The following is a 20,365-nucleotide window of genomic DNA, read 5'->3' as shown; positions in this document are numbered from 1 at the left end:
CATATTTCCTAATTAGGCAAGTACTAAACATGAAATTGACCTCCTGGCCAACTATAACATTATATTTAGTCAAAAGCTTTGAGGGCCTGGACTTATATTTAAATCTATATCTGTTTCCAATTCTAAAAACTGAGGACTGTGCGTGTTACAATGTAAAGTGAGAATTGTTCAGATTGGTAATACAAATTATGTCAGAGAGTTTGAACTAGCAATCTGGATACTACTCTCTCATAGTAAGAGACTAGTCCTAGGTAACTCCGCTCGTCAATTTGAGTTACTTATTTATTTATCATTCAATGATAACGAATCGATAGCAATAAAAGCAATACACTAACCGCTATATCCAATATGCAAGTATCCCAGTCCGCCAATTCTATGGATCTGATTTATTCCGAATCAATTAAATAGAGCTACAGTACTAACCACAAGCATTCAGGTCTTCGAAACGAGTACTCCTGGCCTTATACCCACAAAGTGTCGATGAAAAAGACCAAAAATATCAGGGTCTGGTCGACTGGTTCCATGGGTTATTAGCTGCAGATGAGGCAGATCAAGAAGATTATTTTGCCTCGAATTCGAATGAGCCATTGTATCAGTCAATCGAATTGGCCACAACAAAGGCCGTTGTCGGAGTAGAGGATGAATTTCGATTCTCCAGTGATGCACTTGCAGAATTTGCTTTCACAGAAGTAGAATCACAGGTTTCCAGTGATGGAGTCCTCGAATCTGTCTTTACAGAGCTATCATCGCAGGTTCTAAGCGACCAAGCCTCGGAAAATAATTTTACAGAGATCTCTCAATCAGATTATATTCAGAGACCATTGAAAAGATTAGGAGCTGGTGAACCTTCTACTGAAATAATATCTGAAGTTATACTACAACAAGTAGAGTGTCCTGCATTTGAGTCGGTACTCTCTTCTGGTTCTGACCATAGTCTTGAAACTAATCATGATACCTATGCATTCCCTGACTTTGGATATCCACTTTCGTCTGCTTATACTCTTTTGCAAAGTGATATCTCTGTTCCTGTTCCGCGAAGTAGTAATTCTGAAACTGCTCACTGTCCAAATCAATTTTCCTGTCCTGCCCCCATTCCTGGGGTAGGTCAAATGACTGATCCTGCACTACATTCAGTTCCACTTCTATTCCCACATTCATTTCAAACTGCACCCGTACAGAACGAGTCGAACGTTATAGTATCTCAGAACACATTCCGACATATACCCAATTCTGTAGTTTCGATATCGTGTGGCCGGGATACACTCCAACACATTCCGCAGGCTGGCTTTGATCAACGAGACTTAACATATACCTACATGCTGAATTTTGAAGTTCCACAAAGTAATTTATCGCAGGAATATCATATAACTTCCAGCATTGATAGTGACACATCGATCGCTGCCGAAGGTAGCGATGGTAGTGAGGGAGTTTGGTCAAGCACAGATTCTTCTGTGGATAAACCTTTGAGAGGTGATCCAAACATCAAAATGCCAAATCCTGAACAGATGAAATCTTGGCGTCTATATACATCTGATTCATTTATTCAACCTCAGATCAGACTTACAGGTGTTAAGTCTACAAGGGAGACATCTTCGTGTAAAGAAGTGCTCACAGATGGACTTGCAAAAATCTCGGTAAATTCTCTAGCAATGTGTCCGTCAATAATCTCTCGAGATCCGCCAGCAAAGAGGCGCCGAGTCTTCCGACTATCGAAACTCTCAGAAGTACGCATTAATGGAATTGCAGTTTCAGAACGATTTAGCGGATCAGACCTAGCAGGACTCCGTCGCTACATATCAAAACGCGAGCTTCGTCAGCAATCACCGGAAAAGCAACGACTTCCCGAGATTTGCGTAGATCAATATTTTGTCGTCCCAGAATCTGAGGAGCTAAAACGGCTCTCAACACTCAAGTTTGTCTGGTATAACAATCACCAGACAGATAGCGAACTTCGGCGTCGGCGGAAGTGGCCCGAGGGACTGACGGAGTCTGCTAGTGACATATTTCCAAACCTAGTGACGCGGGTCGAAAATCCAGCTGATACTTGGGAAGCATGTCAGACGTGTCGATTATTTGTGACCACACCAGAGTATCGCCTCGTGTTCGACGCGGTCAAGCATTTGTATCGCGGGTATGAACTTGTGCTGGACGAGGTTGTACCTAGCGATGAGCTGCTTGGAAGCCTGGAGAGAAAGGTTTTTAATCAAATTGTTCGTCTAGCCTGGGTAGACAACATCATCGGAAAGGTTCGCATAATCGTGTCTCCGCTGGCGTGTTTCTGCAGGTGGAAAGCTCGTGCCGTCCCTGGTAATGCAGAAGCTTGCGAATTATATCCTAGCCGACCAAATAATTTTTGGTTGACATTTCAGCAGATATTTCATGATGCATGTGGATATGCACTTCAAACAGGCAGAATTGAGAAGCCTATTAGTTCGACAAATATCGGGCTTGCTTGCCGATGTCTTTGGAAACTGAACCACGATCAAATCGAGCCTGTGTTGATGCAGATCGCAAGGGAGATCAATTTGTTGCAGCACATCATTTATCCAAATTATCAGTTTAAACCAAAGCCAAAAGCAGATTCAAAATCATTTCAAAAACCGGGCAACGAAAGGTCCAGGAAAACGAATCGAAACTTCGCGTGACTTTTAGATCAGCACGAATACGCGACAAATTATCCTGATACTTTCAAGTGTAGTAGTCTAAATCCTTCCTTCGCATTCTGATCTTGCGTTGACTTTATAGATCAAACTAAATATATCATTTCCCTTGTATTTTAAATTTGTAAACCTGAAAATTTTCTTACCAAGTACATTGATAATCATGGCAAATCAATTGAAGCAACACATTCATAGGTGCCGTCAGGTCTGATTCCCATCCGACACAACTCCAAAACCGGTAACCTTGTAGTGCTCAACAATTGCCTGCACTCAAATTTTTGGATCAAAGGTCTCGGATCAAATTTGGAATTCACATATCGTGAACGACTGTCTTTTGAACGACTTGAAATTTTCCTTGCCATCTTAATGACTGTAGCATGGAGCGAAACAGGCCGAGAGGTACGTTCGTCCAAAATAACAAGACCAAGATTAATGAAATAGTTTTTCACCGCGTCAGCGAACGTTTGGATAGCACCATCACCGCTCTCATCAACTACTTTTGCAAACATGATTCCTGTTGCATCAGGTATCCTACGTCCGTAAGATCGCCAAACATCTAATCCTCGCAACGACACGACTAATGGCGCATTTGGCCAAATGGAATCATGCTCTTCTTCGAATCGTAAGCGTAATTCATAAAGGCCATTGATAGCTTTTTCAACAAGTTGTGAGTTGGTCAGTGAGCAAACTGCCAGAGTCAAATGATAACTACTACTCGGCAATAGGGCCTCGGAGGGAATGTCTTTGAATTCTCTCATGATTTCTTCATGTAACGATACAACTGAACCAGTCAAACTCGAACTTTGCGGAATTCTGAGTGAAAAAAAATGCGTCAATCTTGAACCCGACTTACCAGACATATTTTGTAGTTTGAAATTATTTTGTCTAAGTTTGCATGGAACGGGGCCGTTCTTATCCCAATTCCTCTTTTTAGCGAACAGATCGGTACTCTTATCTGTTACTGTTTAGTTTTTAATTACATATTATTATAATATAATAACACCACGCTTTTTACATTTTCATGTCCAAATATAATACAAAGAACTTTCAGTTCCAAAATGTTGAAATAACTGCGGTATTGCCGTCGAATGATCTTTCTCGAACTATGAACCAAAATAAATAAACCGAAAGAAAATCCAGATAACATCTCTGAGTTAAAAAACCAAAGAAAATGCATACGAGAACCGAAATTAGAAAACCTGAATGCATTCATAAATCAGTATAATTCCACAAAAAGAACATTGAAAAGCAAAACGCCAAATGCACCAGTAACATAACAACATTAAAATTAAAATACAGACCAAGATAATGCTTTTCTGAATCTCGACAACTAACTCAAAGGATATATACAACAACAATAAAGATTGCTTTGTTAATTGCTGCCAAGTGCGAGAATACCACTGAAAACCAAATGAATATGCACAGAATAATATATACAACAATCATGCATAGATTGCCACTGGGGCCAAAGAAAAAAAATCCTTCGCAGAAAAGGAGAGTCCACTTACAGCACCATTAGAAATAAAGAGTCTACTCTCTTCCCGCTTGACCCACGCGATAATTCGATCCATACCGTTAGCAAGCGTAGCCTTCGACGTCTCAGCGCTCGCTACGCAATACACTTCAAATGAATGCGTAGCCCACGCAAGAGCAACTGTGGTACCTCGAGAAACGTAGAGAACCTTGAGATGGGTATGCCGCGTGTGAATGGCGGCATGCAACCGCCGATAAAGACACATTAGATCATGCTGAGATTTACGGTCTGGGAAATGTGGCTCATAATTGGGCATCGTGAACTGTACGTTCGATCGAGACTTGTAAAGAAAATGTTGGATCGCAGGTACTCCAATATCTTCAGTTCGATAGCGCACTAGTTTGACAGCCATTTCAATCGGAGGAATACACCTTTCTTGTTTAAGATTCTCAAGAATGTCTTCCTTCGACTTGCGCAGCTCATAAAACGAGTCCTTGTTTGCACTAATCAGTACTAAAGCAACCTTAGGCCGGAAAAATACTATATATGCATGCAAAAAGCCGCGATTGTTAAACTTTGGCAAACATATCGGAATCCAATGCTCCCTCCCGTCGTGAAAAATGTTGTTATGGAACAGCATTGAAAAAATGACTTGCAAGTCTAGTTGAGTCAGAAAACAAATTATCCCTGAATTAAGGTCAAAGTCCACAAAGATTACTGAACTTACCGGGAGGATGTAAACTATGACGTTTTGGACGAATAACACTTACTAACCGTCCATCTGCAACCAAAAGGCCATAGAGTAAAGACTGTGTGCGTCCTGCCAGAAGCGCAGTATTGATTCTTTCCCGTACACTATTTCTGAGTCGGAGACATTCAACAGAATTGAGCAGAATCGCAGGAGATCCAATAGCCATCTCCCGAGCCAGAGCGCGGAGAAACATTTCGGTTCCTTCATTAATTCATTAGAAATCAATAACGACGAAAAATTTAACGATTGTCAAAACTCACCTCCAAGAAGTTTCCGCAAATCGAAATTAGTACGACCTCGGAATACTTTAATAATTTGAGCCTTGGTAAGAGCAGAAAGCAGTAGTGTGTTGAGAGCATCCATTTGAGTCCGTAGCTGCGCTTCAGTTTCACCCAATTTGCTAATTGCAACGAGTATCAAAGGATCCTCGATCGTAATTGCAAAAGAAGTAGTTCCTGCGGTAAAAAAACGTAATTGGTCATGTGTCTGATCTGTGGGAAAGTCATCGGAAGGCTGCTCAAATCCAGCGACTAATGCCTGAATAATGGCCATATGGGCGGAAATGAGGTCGTCCGATCCATGAAGTGAAAAGATAGGTTTTCCAGCATATGAGAGAATAAAAAACTGTTTTCGCTGCGCCAGAAACCGATCCATCTCATCACCGCCAATTTGGTCATCGTCATCATCGTCCAGATCGTAGTCATCAAATACAGTAACCGAGTCATCATCAACCTCAGTCTCTATGAAAGAATTGTTGAAGGTGGAAGTGTAGGGTCTTCCTAGAGGGTCATATGAATTTAAGATCCGACCTAGCATAGTCTTAATGTCTGGAGCACTTGAAATGGATGGAATGATGGTTCTAGACCCAATCGAAGGCTTTGCCGGAGATTTGCCAACATTTGGAGACGAGGACTGCACAACCGAAGGAGAGACTAAGTCTGAGCCATCTTTAGGAGGTGATGATACAGAAGAAGCAGGAGATGAAGACGCAGTAGAAGAAACGCCTGTGGACGATGCAGATGGAGGAGAACCAGGTCGAGCAGGAGGAGCAGAATAGGATGAAAGAGCAGTAGTAGCTCGAGATTGCAGTCTAATAGGGAAACCTTTCGATAAGCTAACTAGGTCTGAGGAGAGCTGAGTACCGGAAAAGACGTCGGAGAGCGAAGGCGGTATCAGACCTTTTGCGGAGGCCTGAGAAGTCAAGGTGGCGCCGTTAGAGGAGACCGTGGGAGAAGAAGAGTACATCATGGAGTCGGGATTGCTGGCAGTACCATCGATGATTTCTGGAGAAAGAATAAAGTCATCTGCCACTACCATAGTGGAGATTTGGTTAGACGGTGAGCTAGACGGGGGGGTAGGATAATCTGGAGGGGACATGGACGAAGAAGTACCGTTCATGGTAGACCGCAGATTAGACGAGTCAGCCATTGCCGCGAGCACGACGAGCCCATTTGTCTAAATTAAATGGACAAAAGCTGACGAGATGTAGAACAGGACTTGAATATAAATATCAAATCGATCTATTATAGCAACCACAGCGCACTTGATGTTCTCTTTCTTCCAGGAGAGACTCCAAGCGTACGTCAACCAGAGCAGGTTCGAAAGCAGCTACTAAAAACGAAATGAATCTAACAAACTCAACCAAAACTGCAAGAAGAGCACAAAAAGCGTTTCCAAGGCAGAATGACGGTCCAAAAATAATCCAAAAGCAGCAAAATGACGGCAGAAGAGAACCAGAAAAACAGAGAGAAAGACAGCGAGAATCTGATAGGCGGCTATCGTCCAAATTGAGGAGGCTGCCCAGCGGAACCGAAGACGAAAACGAGACCCGAAAGCACGATAAGCCTGTGCTTGTCATGTGACGTTTTCGAGTTGTGCAGTTGCGGTTGCAGACCCGGAGTTGGAAGAGCTGCTTTGCCTATTGCTCTGAAATATTTTACGAAATATTGAAATATATACAGCTTATATTGCTCATTGTTGTAGATATATATAATTTTTTCAGTGCTAGTACAATTTGATTAAATTAAAACCAAAAACGCTTCAAACTCGTGTGAATTTGACCACCGATATGGAGGTACCACGGTCTTACTGCTGACAGCTCGGCCGCCATGCTGTGAACCGCTTCTCCTTCCCAATCAACCCGGTTAGCGATCGCAATCAACTGGTCAATTTTGTCAATTCTTTTACCAGTTTTGCCTGGATTAGTTCAAAAATTTACCTGAACATCCAAATAAAACGCTTGTTACTGCTTTAGTTGGTTTAATTGCGTTGTTTTTGGCCCTCTGGCTGATCTGGAATCGTCGCGACGTCGCGATCGTCTGTCTAATACGGCTTATTTCTCTATCTAGTAGCTTACCTGGTCTGTCGGACTTCTTTTCCGCTGCAAGATGGCTCCTTCAGCTCCTTCGTCGTCGATTCTCCACACTATCTCGCCGCTACCATTCATCCTTTCCAAATCCGACGATAGTACGTATCTATTTAACTCGACAGCCGATATAGGTCCAGCTGGGTCTGTTTCGGATTGTCCGCGTGGTCGCAGTTTACCAAGTATTTCTAACGTTATCATCTAGCAGTGCGCAAGAAAGATCCAAAGTTCAAGCGGTATGCCGCAAATCTAGATCGTGCACTTGCTCTTTTTGAAAGCGTCGAAGAATGGGCGGATTATATTTCATTTTTAGGAAAGCTTCTGCGCGTAAGTTTCCTTTTTGGTTTTGGCTGGTCGGCCTGGAGTCGTGACAGCCATCCTGATCTACTCTGGTTCATACATATTTAATTCATCCATACTAACCAACAGGCTCTCCAATCCCACAACGCAGACCATGTCCCTTACGCACCTATCATAGCAAACAGGCTTGCCCAATCTCTCCAACCTGATCTACCCTCTGGTGTCCATCAAAAGGCGCTTGAACTCTATGGTTACATTTTCAGCATGTTGAAGGTCAGTTCCATGTCATTTCTTAATTTTTCCATCTAACCAATTTTATAGAGGGAAACTCTTGCTCAGGAACTCAACATCTGGATACCAGGTCTTCTCCCTCTCATGGCGTACGCCAGTATCAACGTCAAGGTAGATATGTCTTTTTTTAGCGTCAATTCAAAACTAAATTATTTTCATTTAAGCCTCATCTTCTCCATATTCTCGGTACATATATACTTCCTTTAGAACCTGCCTCTCTGCGTCCAATTTTGCGTGCTTTGCTTTTGGCTCTGCTCCCTGGCATCGACGACGAGACCTCTGAATCGTTCAATGCTACCCTTACTTTGATCGACAGTTTTAGAGCCCACATCGGCGACGATGAATATTTTTGGCAATGCTTCTTCTTAGTTGTTCTAGGCTCTTCGGATCGACGACTTGGTGCCGTTGTTTACGCCAGTCGTAGATTCCCAGCAATCAACTCCATTCCCAATGATAAGCCCAAAGATTCACTTTTGGAAGCACTGCCACTCGAACTGAAATCCATAGTCTCTCCTGAACCAGGCCTTCTTGTACGCGCTCTTGGAAAGGGTCTTGCTGACGAGCAGGTCCTCGTCCAGCGCGGATTTCTTGAACTTCTCGTCCGCAGCGTTCAACTGCACAACGGCGCACTTCAGTGCTTGGTTCCTGCAGACGATCTGACTTTACTTATGATATCAGCCTCTTCCGTCGTTCTTCGTCGAGACATGTCCCTCAATCGTCGACTTTGGACTTGGTTATTGGGTCCCGAACCTACATCTGACAATCCGACGCCTACCTTCAACAAATCAGATTATTTCAAAAAGTATGGCAAAGATTCTTTAGTGAATGGCCTCCTAGCTTTAATTTCTTCCACTGCCCCGGATCCCATTACTCGTGCTCGCCCATACAGAATTGCACTTAGTCTGATGGATCGCTGGGAGGTTGGCGGTGTGATTGTCCCTGATATCCTTCTTTCCGTTGTGCGCAGCGTTCGCAGATACAAATCAGAAGCTCCATCTGAGAAAGCTTATCAGGAAGTATTGAAGAGTGCAAGCTCTTTTTTTGACGGTGTGGAAGCCTCGAATATCTGGTCTGACGGTTTCAATTTGGCTTGCAGTGAGCAAGACTTGGACCTACTTCTCTTCATTCTTAAAACATTCAATGTACGCGAGGAGGAAATGATTATTGTTCATCTGCCTTTGGTCTTGGTTACATTGTTCATTGTGAGATCTAAACATGTCGAGCATTTGGACGGTAAAGTCTGGCACGAAGTCGCTTCTGAACTATTGGACATCATACCTTCTCGAGCTTTACTTCCAACGGCCAAATCTGAAATTTCAGTGTTCGAACCTGAAAGTGTTCTCAACAAAATTGAATTATTTTATCAGCGTACTCCAGATGATCCCTCTACGCCTCCATTTTTACCGGCAACAATCTCCTGGCTACTACTCACTTCCACTGCTGAGCTGGTAACAACTTCGCTTCTAGATTTAGATCCATGCGCCGGCGATGTGTGCATTTTGACTGTCACTCTTCTGGCCAAAATTCCAGGAGAAGTGACATGGCGCAACGATCATTTGGTCAAAGCATTACTTAGTCTGAAGCCGGATAAGCAGGTTCCGTTTAATGTGCTTTATGGTGCTACTAGACTACTGGGTACTGTCATAGAGCGAAATGGCATGACTCGCCAGGAAATTGATATTTCTATTCGAAATTTCACGGAACTCCACTGGGGCTATTTGAGCATCCCCACAGGAAAGTTTCATGTTGAATCGGTGACTTCACTTTGGGATTTGCAAAGTAAATGCAAAGACCATAAAATCGAGGCTGCTATTTCAAATCTTGTCGCTGATGGCCATGCAAATCCGAATGCAGGATATGCTTTCATAAACTTATGGGCTCATAGTGTGGATTATGCTAATTTTGAAGCTATCTTGACGAGACCGCTGCTGCTGATGCTTGATTCTTTGGAAGACAAGTATTCTCCTTTGCGGTCAGTCTCACTTGCTTGGCTGGATATGCTCGGAGCTACATTGACTACAAATAGACTCTATGCAATTTTGGTATCGAGGATTCTAAAGTTACCATTTTTGAGACGGAAAGAATACTCATTTGGCGAAGATGATGATCTGGAACTTTTCTTGTATTATTTGAAAATTCTAACAAATATTCTCGACATGGGTCCTCCTAGTTTGAATGCAGCGCTGGCTACTGATATGATCAGTGTTGATGCTTCGCGAAGCAATCTATTGCAGCATATCGGACTGGAAGATGGTGATCCGTCTTATCGAGGATTTTTTATCCGTGTTATCTTACAAACACTCAAATATGATATTCCACAGGAAAGTTCTGCTCAACTTCATGAAAGTCTTTCTAAAGTTCTTCGCGGTGCTTTGCAGCTCCTCGACGTTATGCTCACTGATAATGGTCGCCATCGTGAACCAGAGTTGCATATCGAGCAAGCCTTAACAGCGCGGCTGTCTTCTAATCTACACAAAAATGATATTTATACTCAGACATTAATTTTAGACGTCCTATTCAGGACGCTTAAGGTGAACTACGGAACTTCTTCCACTGATAACTCTCAAATTCCGAATGACAGTGTCATTAAGCTTCGTGAATCGATCGATGCGCCGCGACAGAGTGATACGGCTTTGCAACGTTCTCCAACTTCGAGTCTTATCCAATGTATCATTGAGGGTTTGTCAACTGATGAAAATGAACCTGTAATGGATTCGTGGGTCAAATTTCTAATTGATATCTTACCATTTTTTTCCGATGTTCTTTTTCAAATATTGATTCCAATTGTTGAATGTTTCTGCACTCAGATAAAGAAAACATTCGAGGAGCTTCGGTCTGTATATGGATCTGCAAGCTCAAGCTCATTTCTTTCCGAGGAAAGTGCAGGTGCCTCCGAAAGTGGATTGTTTGCGTTAATGCACGGACTGGAGCATTTGATGGTTGCTGCGCATGAGAAGTTGCTTGAGGACGAGACAAAATCTACAAATCCCAAGACTCCTTCAGAGCCTGGATTTTTTGGTACTGTCATCTCCGGCGTTTTCTCGTTAGAATCTCCTCAAGCAAGAAGTGCTGCTGCCAACAACAGACTCACTGTTCTTCTCTGTTTTCAGGACTGTATCAAGATTTGCCACGCCATCTGGCTATGGGGCGAAGAGATTGCGAAGGGAGTCAAAGCTGATCATGACTCGGCCTCTAACGAATCTTATTTGTATATTTCATCTCGCATGAAGTATAGAGCGCGTCGCATTTTAGAGCGCTTATACTTGTCTGAAACTTTGGAATCATTAGAGACGTTAATTGACATTCATCGCTCGAATACTGTTTTTCGGCTTTTACATGTTCTTGATGGCTCTCGTCCAAAGTTGACATTGCCGTATATCATGAACGCGATATACAGTCGAGTAAACCCGGTGTTATTAGAATCTAGTCAACGATCCACTTTGACTACTGATCTGACAGAGCCTCAATTAATTGAGTTCTTAGTGGATTACGTTAAATCGCTTGAGAACGATGCGATCGAGGAAATTTGGTTTGATTGCATGACGTTTGTGAAAGATGTGGCTGGTAATATTGGACTTTATCGGCATGTTTTGCCGTCGGTGTTGATATTCATTGCTATTTTGGGCAGTAAAGTTGATTCTACGAATTTTGGAGAGCAACGGAGATTGCGAAAGGAATTGGCGGACGTATTTTTGCGGCTATTGAACTCTTCGGTTGCTTCACGACAAGTCTCGGGAGTCAACGCACCCGAAGTTGCAAGTCTGTCCCTTGCAGAAGAGAAAGGAGAGTCGACGGCGGATGGCACGCAGACACCTGTATCTAGTGCGATGAGCACAGCATCGACCCTGGTTGCGTCCGTACCCTCTCTGAGACCTCAGAGCTCATTTTCACAGCTTGGACTTGCAGGAAATGACCGAAACGACAATTCATCTCGACCGAAAGTGTCACAGGAAGAATTATGTCGTGCGCTGGCAATTGTGGTTCCTAACCTGCAAAAAATATTACTTGAGAGTGATCGGGTTGCAGTTGCCTGTACAGTGATTGGTGCTAGCGTGATCACGCCAGCCTTGAGAAGCAAGACATTTCCGACCAGTGTTTCTGGTCCAGTTTTGGAAGTGCTATATTATTTGTCGAGAGTGCCGAGCACACAGAAATCGTGGAAGCCTTCGGTTACGGATGCTTACTATGACAACAAGTTTTTTTCGATTTCTGAGACACAGTTGCCGAGATGGAGAGATGTAATTCGGCAGTGGCTGACAAATGATAAGGAGCGTATTCCGGATTTGATTTCGCGAGTGTCTACGCATTCGTCGAATACAAATGTGTTATTTGGATGGTCTGATCAGGAATCGGTTGCCCGTCGTTTAAATCTACGACGGATTGCGTTTGCATACATGTGCGGAGAAACAGACCAGTTTATGAACAATTTGAAAGAGACCCTAGTGAAGTTGAGTGAGCTTGTGAGTTCCAATGTTGTGGAGTCGATCCGGAGTGATGTATTTTTGTGTCTAAGAGCGATTATCTTGAGAACATCGCCGGTCCATTTACCGCCTTTCTGGACGTTTATTTACACGGAATTAGTATCAGTTTTTGTCCAGTTACAAAATGATGATATCAATGGACTCCAGAAAGAAGCGTTGCAGAATGTGTTCGCGGCGAGTAAATTATTGGATGCGATTTTGGTTCTTGGGCCGGAGGAGTTTCAGCTGCATTATTGGTTGTTTATTAAGGACACAGTGGAAGCCGTTTTCCCCCGAGCAGAGGCGTCACCGCTTCCGTTAGTAGACCGACTTTCGTTTTTGATGGGTGTGCCAATGAGCACAGAGCTCCCTGCGGAGATGGCGACGAGCTCCTTGACGGCGCAGGTGAAGCGGAAGCCGATATTAACGGGCAGACAAGTGGAGAATGTAGAGCAGGTGAAAGCTTTTTTCAGCCATCTAAGTGCAACTAGTTATGGGCGGGATTATTCATTAGCGAAAGTCGACTACGAGAGTCTCGAAGCGGATGTTTATGGCGATATATTTGCGTGAATTGTTGTATAAAGGGGAGAGAGGTGTAGCATTGATGTATTTATTATAAATGTTATTATTTGATTATTAAAAAATATGAAATAGGAAGACTATAGCGGCTGAAATACGCGTGTATTCAAATAGAACCAATCACCTTGAAAATCGTAGAATTGACAGTATTTCCCATCGCACCTTGCGTTCACCGATGCAAACAACGGACCAGCCGCGCAACTGCATCTGACGAGCAACCGCTTGAGGATTATTCCGTTTACAAAATAAGATGTATGCAATTCCGCGGGCGGAAAGTATCGAGTCAAGGTTTTCGAGCACGACTGAGGTGATTTTCATTCCGTCTGGGCCACCTAGTAGTGCAAAATCGAGCCAGTCGTCAGATTGCATTGCAGACTCATATGAGGGTAGTGAGTCGTCCGGAACGTATGGAGGGTTAAAGAGCAGGAGGTCGACAAGATTTGGTTTTAAGCTGTCCATCAGATTTGTGCGGATTACCTCGAAGTATCGAGTACCTCTATTGGCAAGTGAAGTCGCGAGAGCAGAGGTGCACGCGTATGGATTAACATCTGTTCCAAGAAATAATGCATCGGGAAGAATGTAGTTGTGCACGAAGGTGATTACCACTCCAGTTCCGATACCTAGCTCTACAACGATTGGGGAGCCAAATGATGATGACGATGCGAAATATTTTTGTAGAAAAGGCTGCTCAGCTTGGAGAAGATCCAGAAAAAGGAAGCTATCTTCCGACGGTTCATAAACGCGATCATAATCGACGTGAGATGTGGTTGGAGTGGAGAACATGGATATGGTTAGATTGTGATATTGATGCTGATGATATAGAACTAAACAGAATGATGCTAAATCTTTTGGTACGCACAAGTTGAGCAATAATCAACCAGTATGACCCGGAAAACCGCCAGCACTAAGCCAACTATAACTTATTGGAACATCGAACTATAAAAATGTTTTCAAAAGGTCTTAATCGGACAATATTTCGGCAACGGCAAATAAATATATGTAGAGTTGCCTAAACAAGGCAAATCCAAACAACGCCAAATTGTCCCAACTCCTTCGTGTCTAGGTTTGAAGTTCGGTTCAGCGCTGGTTCCAGCTTGGACTCACACTCAATTGACTTAAAAATTTTGTAAGAAAGCGGAACGAAAACAGTCGGATTTGAATTCGAGAGAGATCGGCGAAATGACGCGCGCAAAGACGTGGTGTCGCGTTCTTTCACGCTGTGGATCGGCCACGGTCGGTAGGCGGGCTCCGAGCGCGAAACTCAGCTCGTGCAATCTCGAACGGCTCGTTACGAGGCGGGCCGAAATCTGGCGTTATTCAGTGATTTGCAGTTTTAATAAAAGATCTTATAGCACTGCTCTATCCGTTGAAATTAGGGAAGAGAATGAGGAGGAGGAAACGGACACCAACAGACTAATTGTTCGCAAGCCCAAAAGAAAGGCGTCCAAACGATCGCGTAACTCGCCCGACCGGATTCCTCAAGGAAATCTTGATCCAGAGCCTGGGTCTGAAGATGGAGCACCGCCCGATCCCAAATCCGAGTCAACTGTCGAATCAGAGGTCGATAAAGTATATCCTACAGTTCTAAGAGAAGTCAAAAATAATATGGAGAAAGTGCCAAATTGTGTGCTTCTCACCCGTGTCGGCTCTTTCTATGAGGTATGATATTTCATACTTGTCCCACATGCGTACAGTTTTAAAACTAACCTTAATAGTTATATTTTGAACACGCCGAAACATATGCACCGCTTCTTGGGCTTCGACTAGCGAGCAGGCGAACAGTTCATGAACAGGTACCCATGGCCGGGTTCCCTTGCATACACCTAGATAGATATCTCAAGATTCTAGTACAGGACCTTCGAAAATACGTTGCATTAAGCGAAGAGTTCCCCAATCCAGAAGCAAACATCGCGACACGACGGTTTGCGATGATCAGTCGCAACATGAGCTCAGAAGCTGATTTCGAGGAGTACAATGATGTTGTGTTCGACAAACAATCTGTACGCGGGAATGTCAACATGTTTATTCGGAAAATCTGCAGAATTATTACACCAGGGACTCTGATTGATGAAAAATTTTTGAACCCGCTCGAAAGTAACTATATTCTCTCTGTATCGCTAACTCAGAAATATCAAGATGATGAATCTGACAAATTCAATGTTGGACTCGCTTGGCTTGACTTCTCAACTGGTGATTTCATTACCCAGACAAGTACGCAAACTAAACTTTCGAGCGATATTGCACGGATCGCACCAAGTGAAATTGTGCTGAATAGCGGAATTAATGAGGATCCAATCGTCCAAGAAATATATCAGTCGATTGAAGAACAGCAGTATTTTATTTCCTTTTATAAATCCATGCAATCAAGCAAGAGTACATCAGATGATTTATTGAATGAACGGGCCCATTTTGTAGGCTCATGGGGTGACCACTTCGAATCTTCCGGTACCTTGAAAGTATCTGAAATTAATGATCTCAGCTACGAAGAATTACGGGCAGCAAGCGATCTACTATCGTACGTTCAAGACAAATTACCTGAATTTGCTGTGAAAGTACAGATACCTGTTCGGCGGATTCCTCGAGAAAATATGATGATCGACAAGCATTCGCTGCGCGCTCTGGAAATCAAAGATACTTTACGTGACACAGGCCTAGAAGAGACGTTAGTTAGTAATATCCGACGGACTGTGACGAAATCCGGTACACGATTACTGTCGCAATGGTTATCTTCGCCGACAACCTCTGTTCAGACGATCACGGAACGACAGGATCTAGTGGAAATTTTTTTGGATGACCTTCATCTGCGACAGCAGATCCAGGATTTCCTGCGAATGACACATGACTCCCATCGAGTTTCACAACGGATAGCACTAGGCAGAGGGGAAGCTGAAGATATGATTTCATTACTGCAATCAATTCAAAATACTGAAAAGTTGCGTTTATTACTCTCTGCGTATGCGGAATCACGCCGAGATAACGTAAAAGTTGTTGGGGCCATTTCTGGGCTGATCCAAAAACTTGTCGACTTAAGCTTACTGGAAAAATCGATTGCCAAGACGTTTGATCAAGATGTGGTCATTCGACGGATTATAGAGCAGTCGCGGTCAAATATGGAGGACTTAGAACAAGGGGATGTAAAGAAAAAGTCGCTGATCCGACGCGAGGCGCCGGTGGAAACCATGGAGATCATGAAACCAAGGTGAGTTGTACTTGCGCTTTCGTTGACGAAAAATCAAGAAGTGAACCCCTTTGATTGACGTTTAAAGTGCATCGCGCATATTACAGAAATTACACGAAGAATTAGTCCAAGTCAGAATAAAACGAGATCAGATGGAGAAATCACTTCGGCATGAATGTGAATCCCCCAGTGTAGAGCTTCGCTGGGCAGCCGGTCTTGGCCACCATATTAGCGTGAAAGCACGAGATTATAAGAAGTTTGAAAGTAGCAAGTTCGGCCTAATATGTCAGGTTGCAATATCTCGCAAGTCTTCTCGAGTATATCATTTTCCGGTGAGTTGTTTTAACTAAAGTGGAATAGAAAATACTTAACTGTGGCTGCAGGAGTTTGCACGTCTTGGAAATGAGATTGACAGTTTACGGACACTGATTCGGTTTGAAGAACGGAAAGTATTTCAGCATATGAGGAAGAAAGTGATTAAATACAAACCAAGCATTCGGGAAAACGCGCAGGTATTAGACGAATTGGACGTCTTATGTTCGTTTGCGACTCTTGCTCACGAACGGAAACTTGTTCGACCAGTGATGCATGAAGGCACCACGCACCATGTAATCGGGGGCCGACATCCAACAGTTGAATATGGACTGTTAAAGAACGGAGTTTCTTTCACGACAAATGATTGCTATCTAGACGAGAACGAGCGGATGTGGGTGATCACGGGGCCTAATATGGGCGGGAAAAGTACATTTCTGAGACAGAATGCGTTGATCAGCATTCTAGCACAGGTCGGGTCCTATGTGCCCGCAGATGTGGCAGAACTAGGGATTGTGGATCAAATTTTCAGTCGCGTGGGGTCGGCCGATAGCCTGTATCGGAACGAGTCTACTTTTATGGTGGAGATGCTAGAGACAGCAAGTATACTGAATTTAGCTACAGAGCGTTCATTTGTTATTGTCGACGAATTAGGTCGCGGAACAACGCCACTAGAGGGCCTGGCAATTGCCTATGGAGCTCTGCATCACTTATACCATGTGAACCAGTCACGGACGCTATTTGCGACACATTTTGCTGAGCTGGTAGATTTGACACAAGACATGGAGCATGTCCAAGGATATTGTACTAGTCTGTACCATGATGAACATGGAATGCATTTTGATCACAAGCTTCGCAAGGGAGTCAATCGACGCTCGCACGCTTTACATGTGGCCCGCCTAGCAGGTGTTCCGGACAAGGCGTTAGAGGTAGCTGAAGCAATGTTGAGCCGACTCGAGCGGCCTGTTTTGGATCACTCCGCGGTTTAACTACTGCATTACAATAAATGATCTTAAACTTTTCAATTATATATTTACATCCTGCATTTTTAACCATTCAACTATGAAAGAAAATTAAATATATAGTATTCTATCCATTATTCTATAATCAGTCGGCTATTCGTATAAATCAACGCTCACTCGTCCTTTTTCTGTGCAGGCGATTTCGTAACTAGTTTCGGTACTTCCAATTCCTGTTCGACCTCGTCTGGATCTTCATTGTCAACCTCATCGTCTTCATCGTCTTCATCGTCTTCATCGTCATCGTCATCGTCATCTTCGCCTTCGACCTTCACTTCGCCATCGATAGGTTTATTTTGCTTCTCCATTTCTGCTTTCATTGCCTCAAGCTCGCCTATAAACCAAGTAATCGCTGCCCACAATGCGCCGGCAATCAATGTTAGGAAAAAGAAATGCTTGTTGTATGTCGTTACAAACAGTGCGACCAAAGTCACGACCAGCGCTGCAAATGAGTAATGAGTCGCCTTAACGAGTACCGGTGTCGTGCCGGGCGTGAAAATCGACTCCCAAAGTTCTTTGAAAAAGGTAGACATTTTTAGTTATTAAAAATAAGACAAATGTCACAGAAATATTACACTTCGCTAACATTTATCGCTATCAACCAAATTAATTTAGCTGGCATCGCCGCAGTGCTGATGACATAACAAATGGGGAGATATTATATAATCGAGGTTTACAGCAGAACTAAAATTACAAAATATGCTGAAATCTTAAACCTAATCCATTTATTAATCCTACTCAACTCCAAGATTTAGAGATTCATCTGCTTGTGCCAGAATGTCGCCTTCCTCAACTTCCACGTCAACCTCCTCATGAGCTTCGGGAACTACAGGAACTTCGGGGACTTCAATGTCATCGACGACATCATGATTTTCAATTCTCTCATCTTCAGCTCTAGCAGCAGCCAAAGCTTCTTCGCGTTCACGCTGTCTCAAAAGTCTTACTTCCTCACGCCGCATTTCATGGCGATGCCACATGTCATACACTGACGGAATCAAGGTTCCGATAAACACCACCACAACTCTCTGCGCTTCTTCAAACAAACTCCGCCGTCGCAGACGCTCAACATCATCGTTTCTTCCGTCTTGAGCAAGCGGTTCTCGAATATCAGTCTGATCTCGGTCCTGGTCTCGGTCCTGCCCATTAGCGTCAATATTGTGATTAAGATTATTCTCTTCCTCATCGGGCTCTAAAAGCATGCGTCCCCATCGATTGCCAATAATCATCCGTCTCAGCCGTCCTCTAAACCCATTTGCTTCGTCATCTTCATGCCGTCCTGCTCGCTGCCCGTTCTCACCATCAACGCCGTTGATCTGTTCCGCCGCCTGGTCCTGCTCCATACCTTGGAAAAAGACATGCGTTCGGTAAAATAAGGCAATCACTGACAACACAAGCGACACCCAGTACAACGCACTACCGGGCTCTGTGAATAGAATAAACAAGAATAAAATAATTTTAAAGACTATTCGTCGGTTATCCATGCGGTTTCGCGCCCCGCCAAGTAAATTTCCTAGCCGGAAGAACAGCGATTGCAGTAAACTGAACATGAACCGTGGCTGTCGATGATTGTGCTGCTGCTGTAGTCGCTGCTGCTGTTGTTGTTGTTGTTGTTGTTGTTGTTGTTGCATTTGTTGCTGAAAAACATTGTGATGAGCGAACGTAGGCCCGCCGGTGCCATTGCTATGTGCTTCGCTTGAGTTCATGAGTGCTGTGAATATTGAAGCGCCCCCATCAGGTGCAGAAGCTGCACCACTCTGGAAAAACTCGTTGATTTCAGGACGAGTATAGGCGACACCGGCTAGGTTTGCCGAATAACCTTCGGCGATCATGATGCCGGCCGATGCAAAGTTAGCAATTGCCTGGGGTGACAACAGGATGGCAAGATGACCGGACTCGGTTACGATAGGGAGCGAAGTCAGCGGTGAAAGCAGCGGTGCAGAGGCCTGTGGATCTTGATATATAACGATGTTTGTGCCTATCGGAGGCTGAGGAATGGATACTGCTGGAATAGTCTGCGTGGACACCGTCGACGTACCATAGAGAGGTCTGGCATGCGGAGAGGACGCGGTCATGGATCCGGGTACAGCAGCCTGAACAGAAGCCAACGGCTGATCTGTCGGAGCAATTGCTGTTGAGGGATTCAGGCGCGTATGCCGACTAGAAGGGTCATATGCACGAACAAATTCGTCGGCAATGGACTGCTTTAACACCATGTGGAATGTTACTTCCGTCGCCTTGGATCAGTTAGTTTGATGAGCATCCCAGTATATTTTCTCGCCAGCCAGCAAAAATAAAAAAACTCACATCTCTAACGAGTTGTTCTAGCGAAGATTCGTCTTTCAAGAACCGGCCTTGAAAAATCAAACGCATAACCTTATGGCCGCGAACATCTCCTAAAAGCTCGTCATTGACGGTCTCGATCTCGGGCGTATAGACCGTCGAGGTCCATGGCTCGCCCGTCGCAAACAACAAGTCGTCCTGTAGCTGCGATGCTATGCGACGTTTAACCTGCTCGACTGTTGTACTTATCGGGAGCTTGAACCGCAATCCATCGAGAATTGCAGACGGAAGAAACGAAGGCGACGCGATATGAAGATCGATCATCGTCTGTCTGCTCGTCGCCGATCCAGTTCCGGATCCATTTCCGACACCAGATTCCGGAGCAACATCGCCAATTGTAGCGTTGTTGTCTGCCATTTTCGGCCTTAAAAATCTGCTTCGGCAGTTTGATTCCTCAATAATGGCTAAGAACCGATACGTTTCATCAATTTACTTACAGACACGTTGGCGATATCCAAGCAAGGTGCTAATTAAATCACGTGATTATTATGTAATTCTAAAGTTACATAAACATGAGTATTGTCGCTGACACATCCGACAAGTAAATAGTTATATGTCGGAATTGGCACGAGTTAAGTGTGCTATTGACATCCATAAAGAGCCAAGGCATAAATTAAAGCTAATTATGCGGATGTA

At 43.8% G+C, this 20,365-nt stretch overlaps 8 protein-coding genes across 8 annotated transcripts; 3 read left to right on the top strand and 5 right to left on the bottom strand.

Moving 5' to 3' along the window:
* Positions 1-348: 348 nt before the first annotated feature.
* Positions 349-2,770, top strand: V1516DRAFT_710040 (uncharacterized protein; the record flags this gene model as incomplete). Its single annotated transcript, XM_066924232.1, has 2 exons — positions 349-362; positions 437-2,770. The coding sequence occupies 2 exons, from the start codon at positions 349-351 to the stop codon at positions 2,643-2,645; spliced, it is 2,223 nt and encodes a 740-aa protein (XP_066780335.1). The 3' UTR covers positions 2,646-2,770.
* On the bottom strand, positions 2,699-3,760 carry V1516DRAFT_104037 (kinase A anchor protein). Its single transcript, XM_066918588.1, has 2 exons — positions 2,807-3,760; positions 2,699-2,737 (listed from the first exon to the last, which is right to left on the bottom strand). The coding sequence occupies exon 1, from the start codon at positions 3,518-3,520 to the stop codon at positions 2,822-2,824; it is 699 nt and encodes a 232-aa protein (XP_066780334.1). The 5' UTR covers positions 3,521-3,760; the 3' UTR covers positions 2,699-2,737; positions 2,807-2,821.
* Positions 3,628-6,640, bottom strand: V1516DRAFT_669555 (trafficking protein Mon1-domain-containing protein). The gene is made up of 3 exons (XM_066921200.1): positions 5,146-6,640; positions 4,862-5,086; positions 3,628-4,794 (listed from the first exon to the last, which is right to left on the bottom strand). Exons 1-3 carry the CDS (start codon positions 6,311-6,313, stop codon positions 4,103-4,105), a joined length of 2,085 nt encoding a protein of 694 aa, XP_066780333.1. The 5' UTR covers positions 6,314-6,640; the 3' UTR covers positions 3,628-4,102.
* A 632-nt stretch (positions 6,641-7,272) lies between these two features.
* V1516DRAFT_698828 (Dopey, N-terminal-domain-containing protein) lies at positions 7,273-12,936 on the top strand (the record flags this gene model as incomplete). The annotated part of the gene is made up of 5 exons (XM_066924109.1): positions 7,273-7,351; positions 7,456-7,577; positions 7,680-7,823; positions 7,872-7,952; positions 8,006-12,936. 5 exons carry the CDS (start codon positions 7,273-7,275, stop codon positions 12,869-12,871), a joined length of 5,292 nt encoding a protein of 1,763 aa, XP_066780332.1. The 3' UTR covers positions 12,872-12,936.
* V1516DRAFT_102665 (uncharacterized protein) lies at positions 12,865-13,861 on the bottom strand. Its single transcript, XM_066918586.1, has one exon. It carries the CDS (start codon positions 13,661-13,663, stop codon positions 13,001-13,003), a length of 663 nt encoding a protein of 220 aa, XP_066780331.1. The 5' UTR covers positions 13,664-13,861; the 3' UTR covers positions 12,865-13,000.
* A 100-nt stretch (positions 13,862-13,961) lies between these two features.
* On the top strand, positions 13,962-17,486 carry V1516DRAFT_669544 (muts domain V-domain-containing protein). Its single transcript, XM_066921199.1, has 4 exons — positions 13,962-14,539; positions 14,596-16,079; positions 16,147-16,390; positions 16,442-17,486. The coding sequence occupies exons 1-4, from the start codon at positions 14,060-14,062 to the stop codon at positions 17,357-17,359; spliced, it is 3,126 nt and encodes a 1,041-aa protein (XP_066780330.1). The 5' UTR covers positions 13,962-14,059; the 3' UTR covers positions 17,360-17,486.
* Positions 17,487-17,505: 19 nt separating this feature from the next.
* Positions 17,506-17,922, bottom strand: V1516DRAFT_662216 (ER protein Pkr1-domain-containing protein; the record flags this gene model as incomplete). The annotated part of the gene is made up of 1 exon (XM_066920428.1): positions 17,506-17,922. The coding sequence occupies one exon, from the start codon at positions 17,920-17,922 to the stop codon at positions 17,506-17,508; it is 417 nt and encodes a 138-aa protein (XP_066780329.1).
* A 115-nt stretch (positions 17,923-18,037) lies between these two features.
* Positions 18,038-20,135, bottom strand: V1516DRAFT_689072 (uncharacterized protein). Its single transcript, XM_066923799.1, has 2 exons — positions 19,694-20,135; positions 18,038-19,623 (listed from the first exon to the last, which is right to left on the bottom strand). Exons 1-2 carry the CDS (start codon positions 20,084-20,086, stop codon positions 18,124-18,126), a joined length of 1,893 nt encoding a protein of 630 aa, XP_066780328.1. The 5' UTR covers positions 20,087-20,135; the 3' UTR covers positions 18,038-18,123.
* Between the last annotated feature and the right edge of the window lie 230 nt (positions 20,136-20,365).

The sequence above is a fragment of the Lipomyces oligophaga genome (genome assembly GCF_038497815.1).
Source record: "Lipomyces oligophaga strain CBS 7107 unplaced genomic scaffold V1516scaffold_1, whole genome shotgun sequence".
NCBI classification, from domain to species: Eukaryota; Fungi; Ascomycota; class Lipomycetes; order Lipomycetales; family Lipomycetaceae; genus Lipomyces; species [Lipomyces] oligophaga.
The sequence above is the reverse complement of the archived record's forward strand: the minus strand, read 5'-3'. Positions and strand labels throughout refer to the sequence as shown.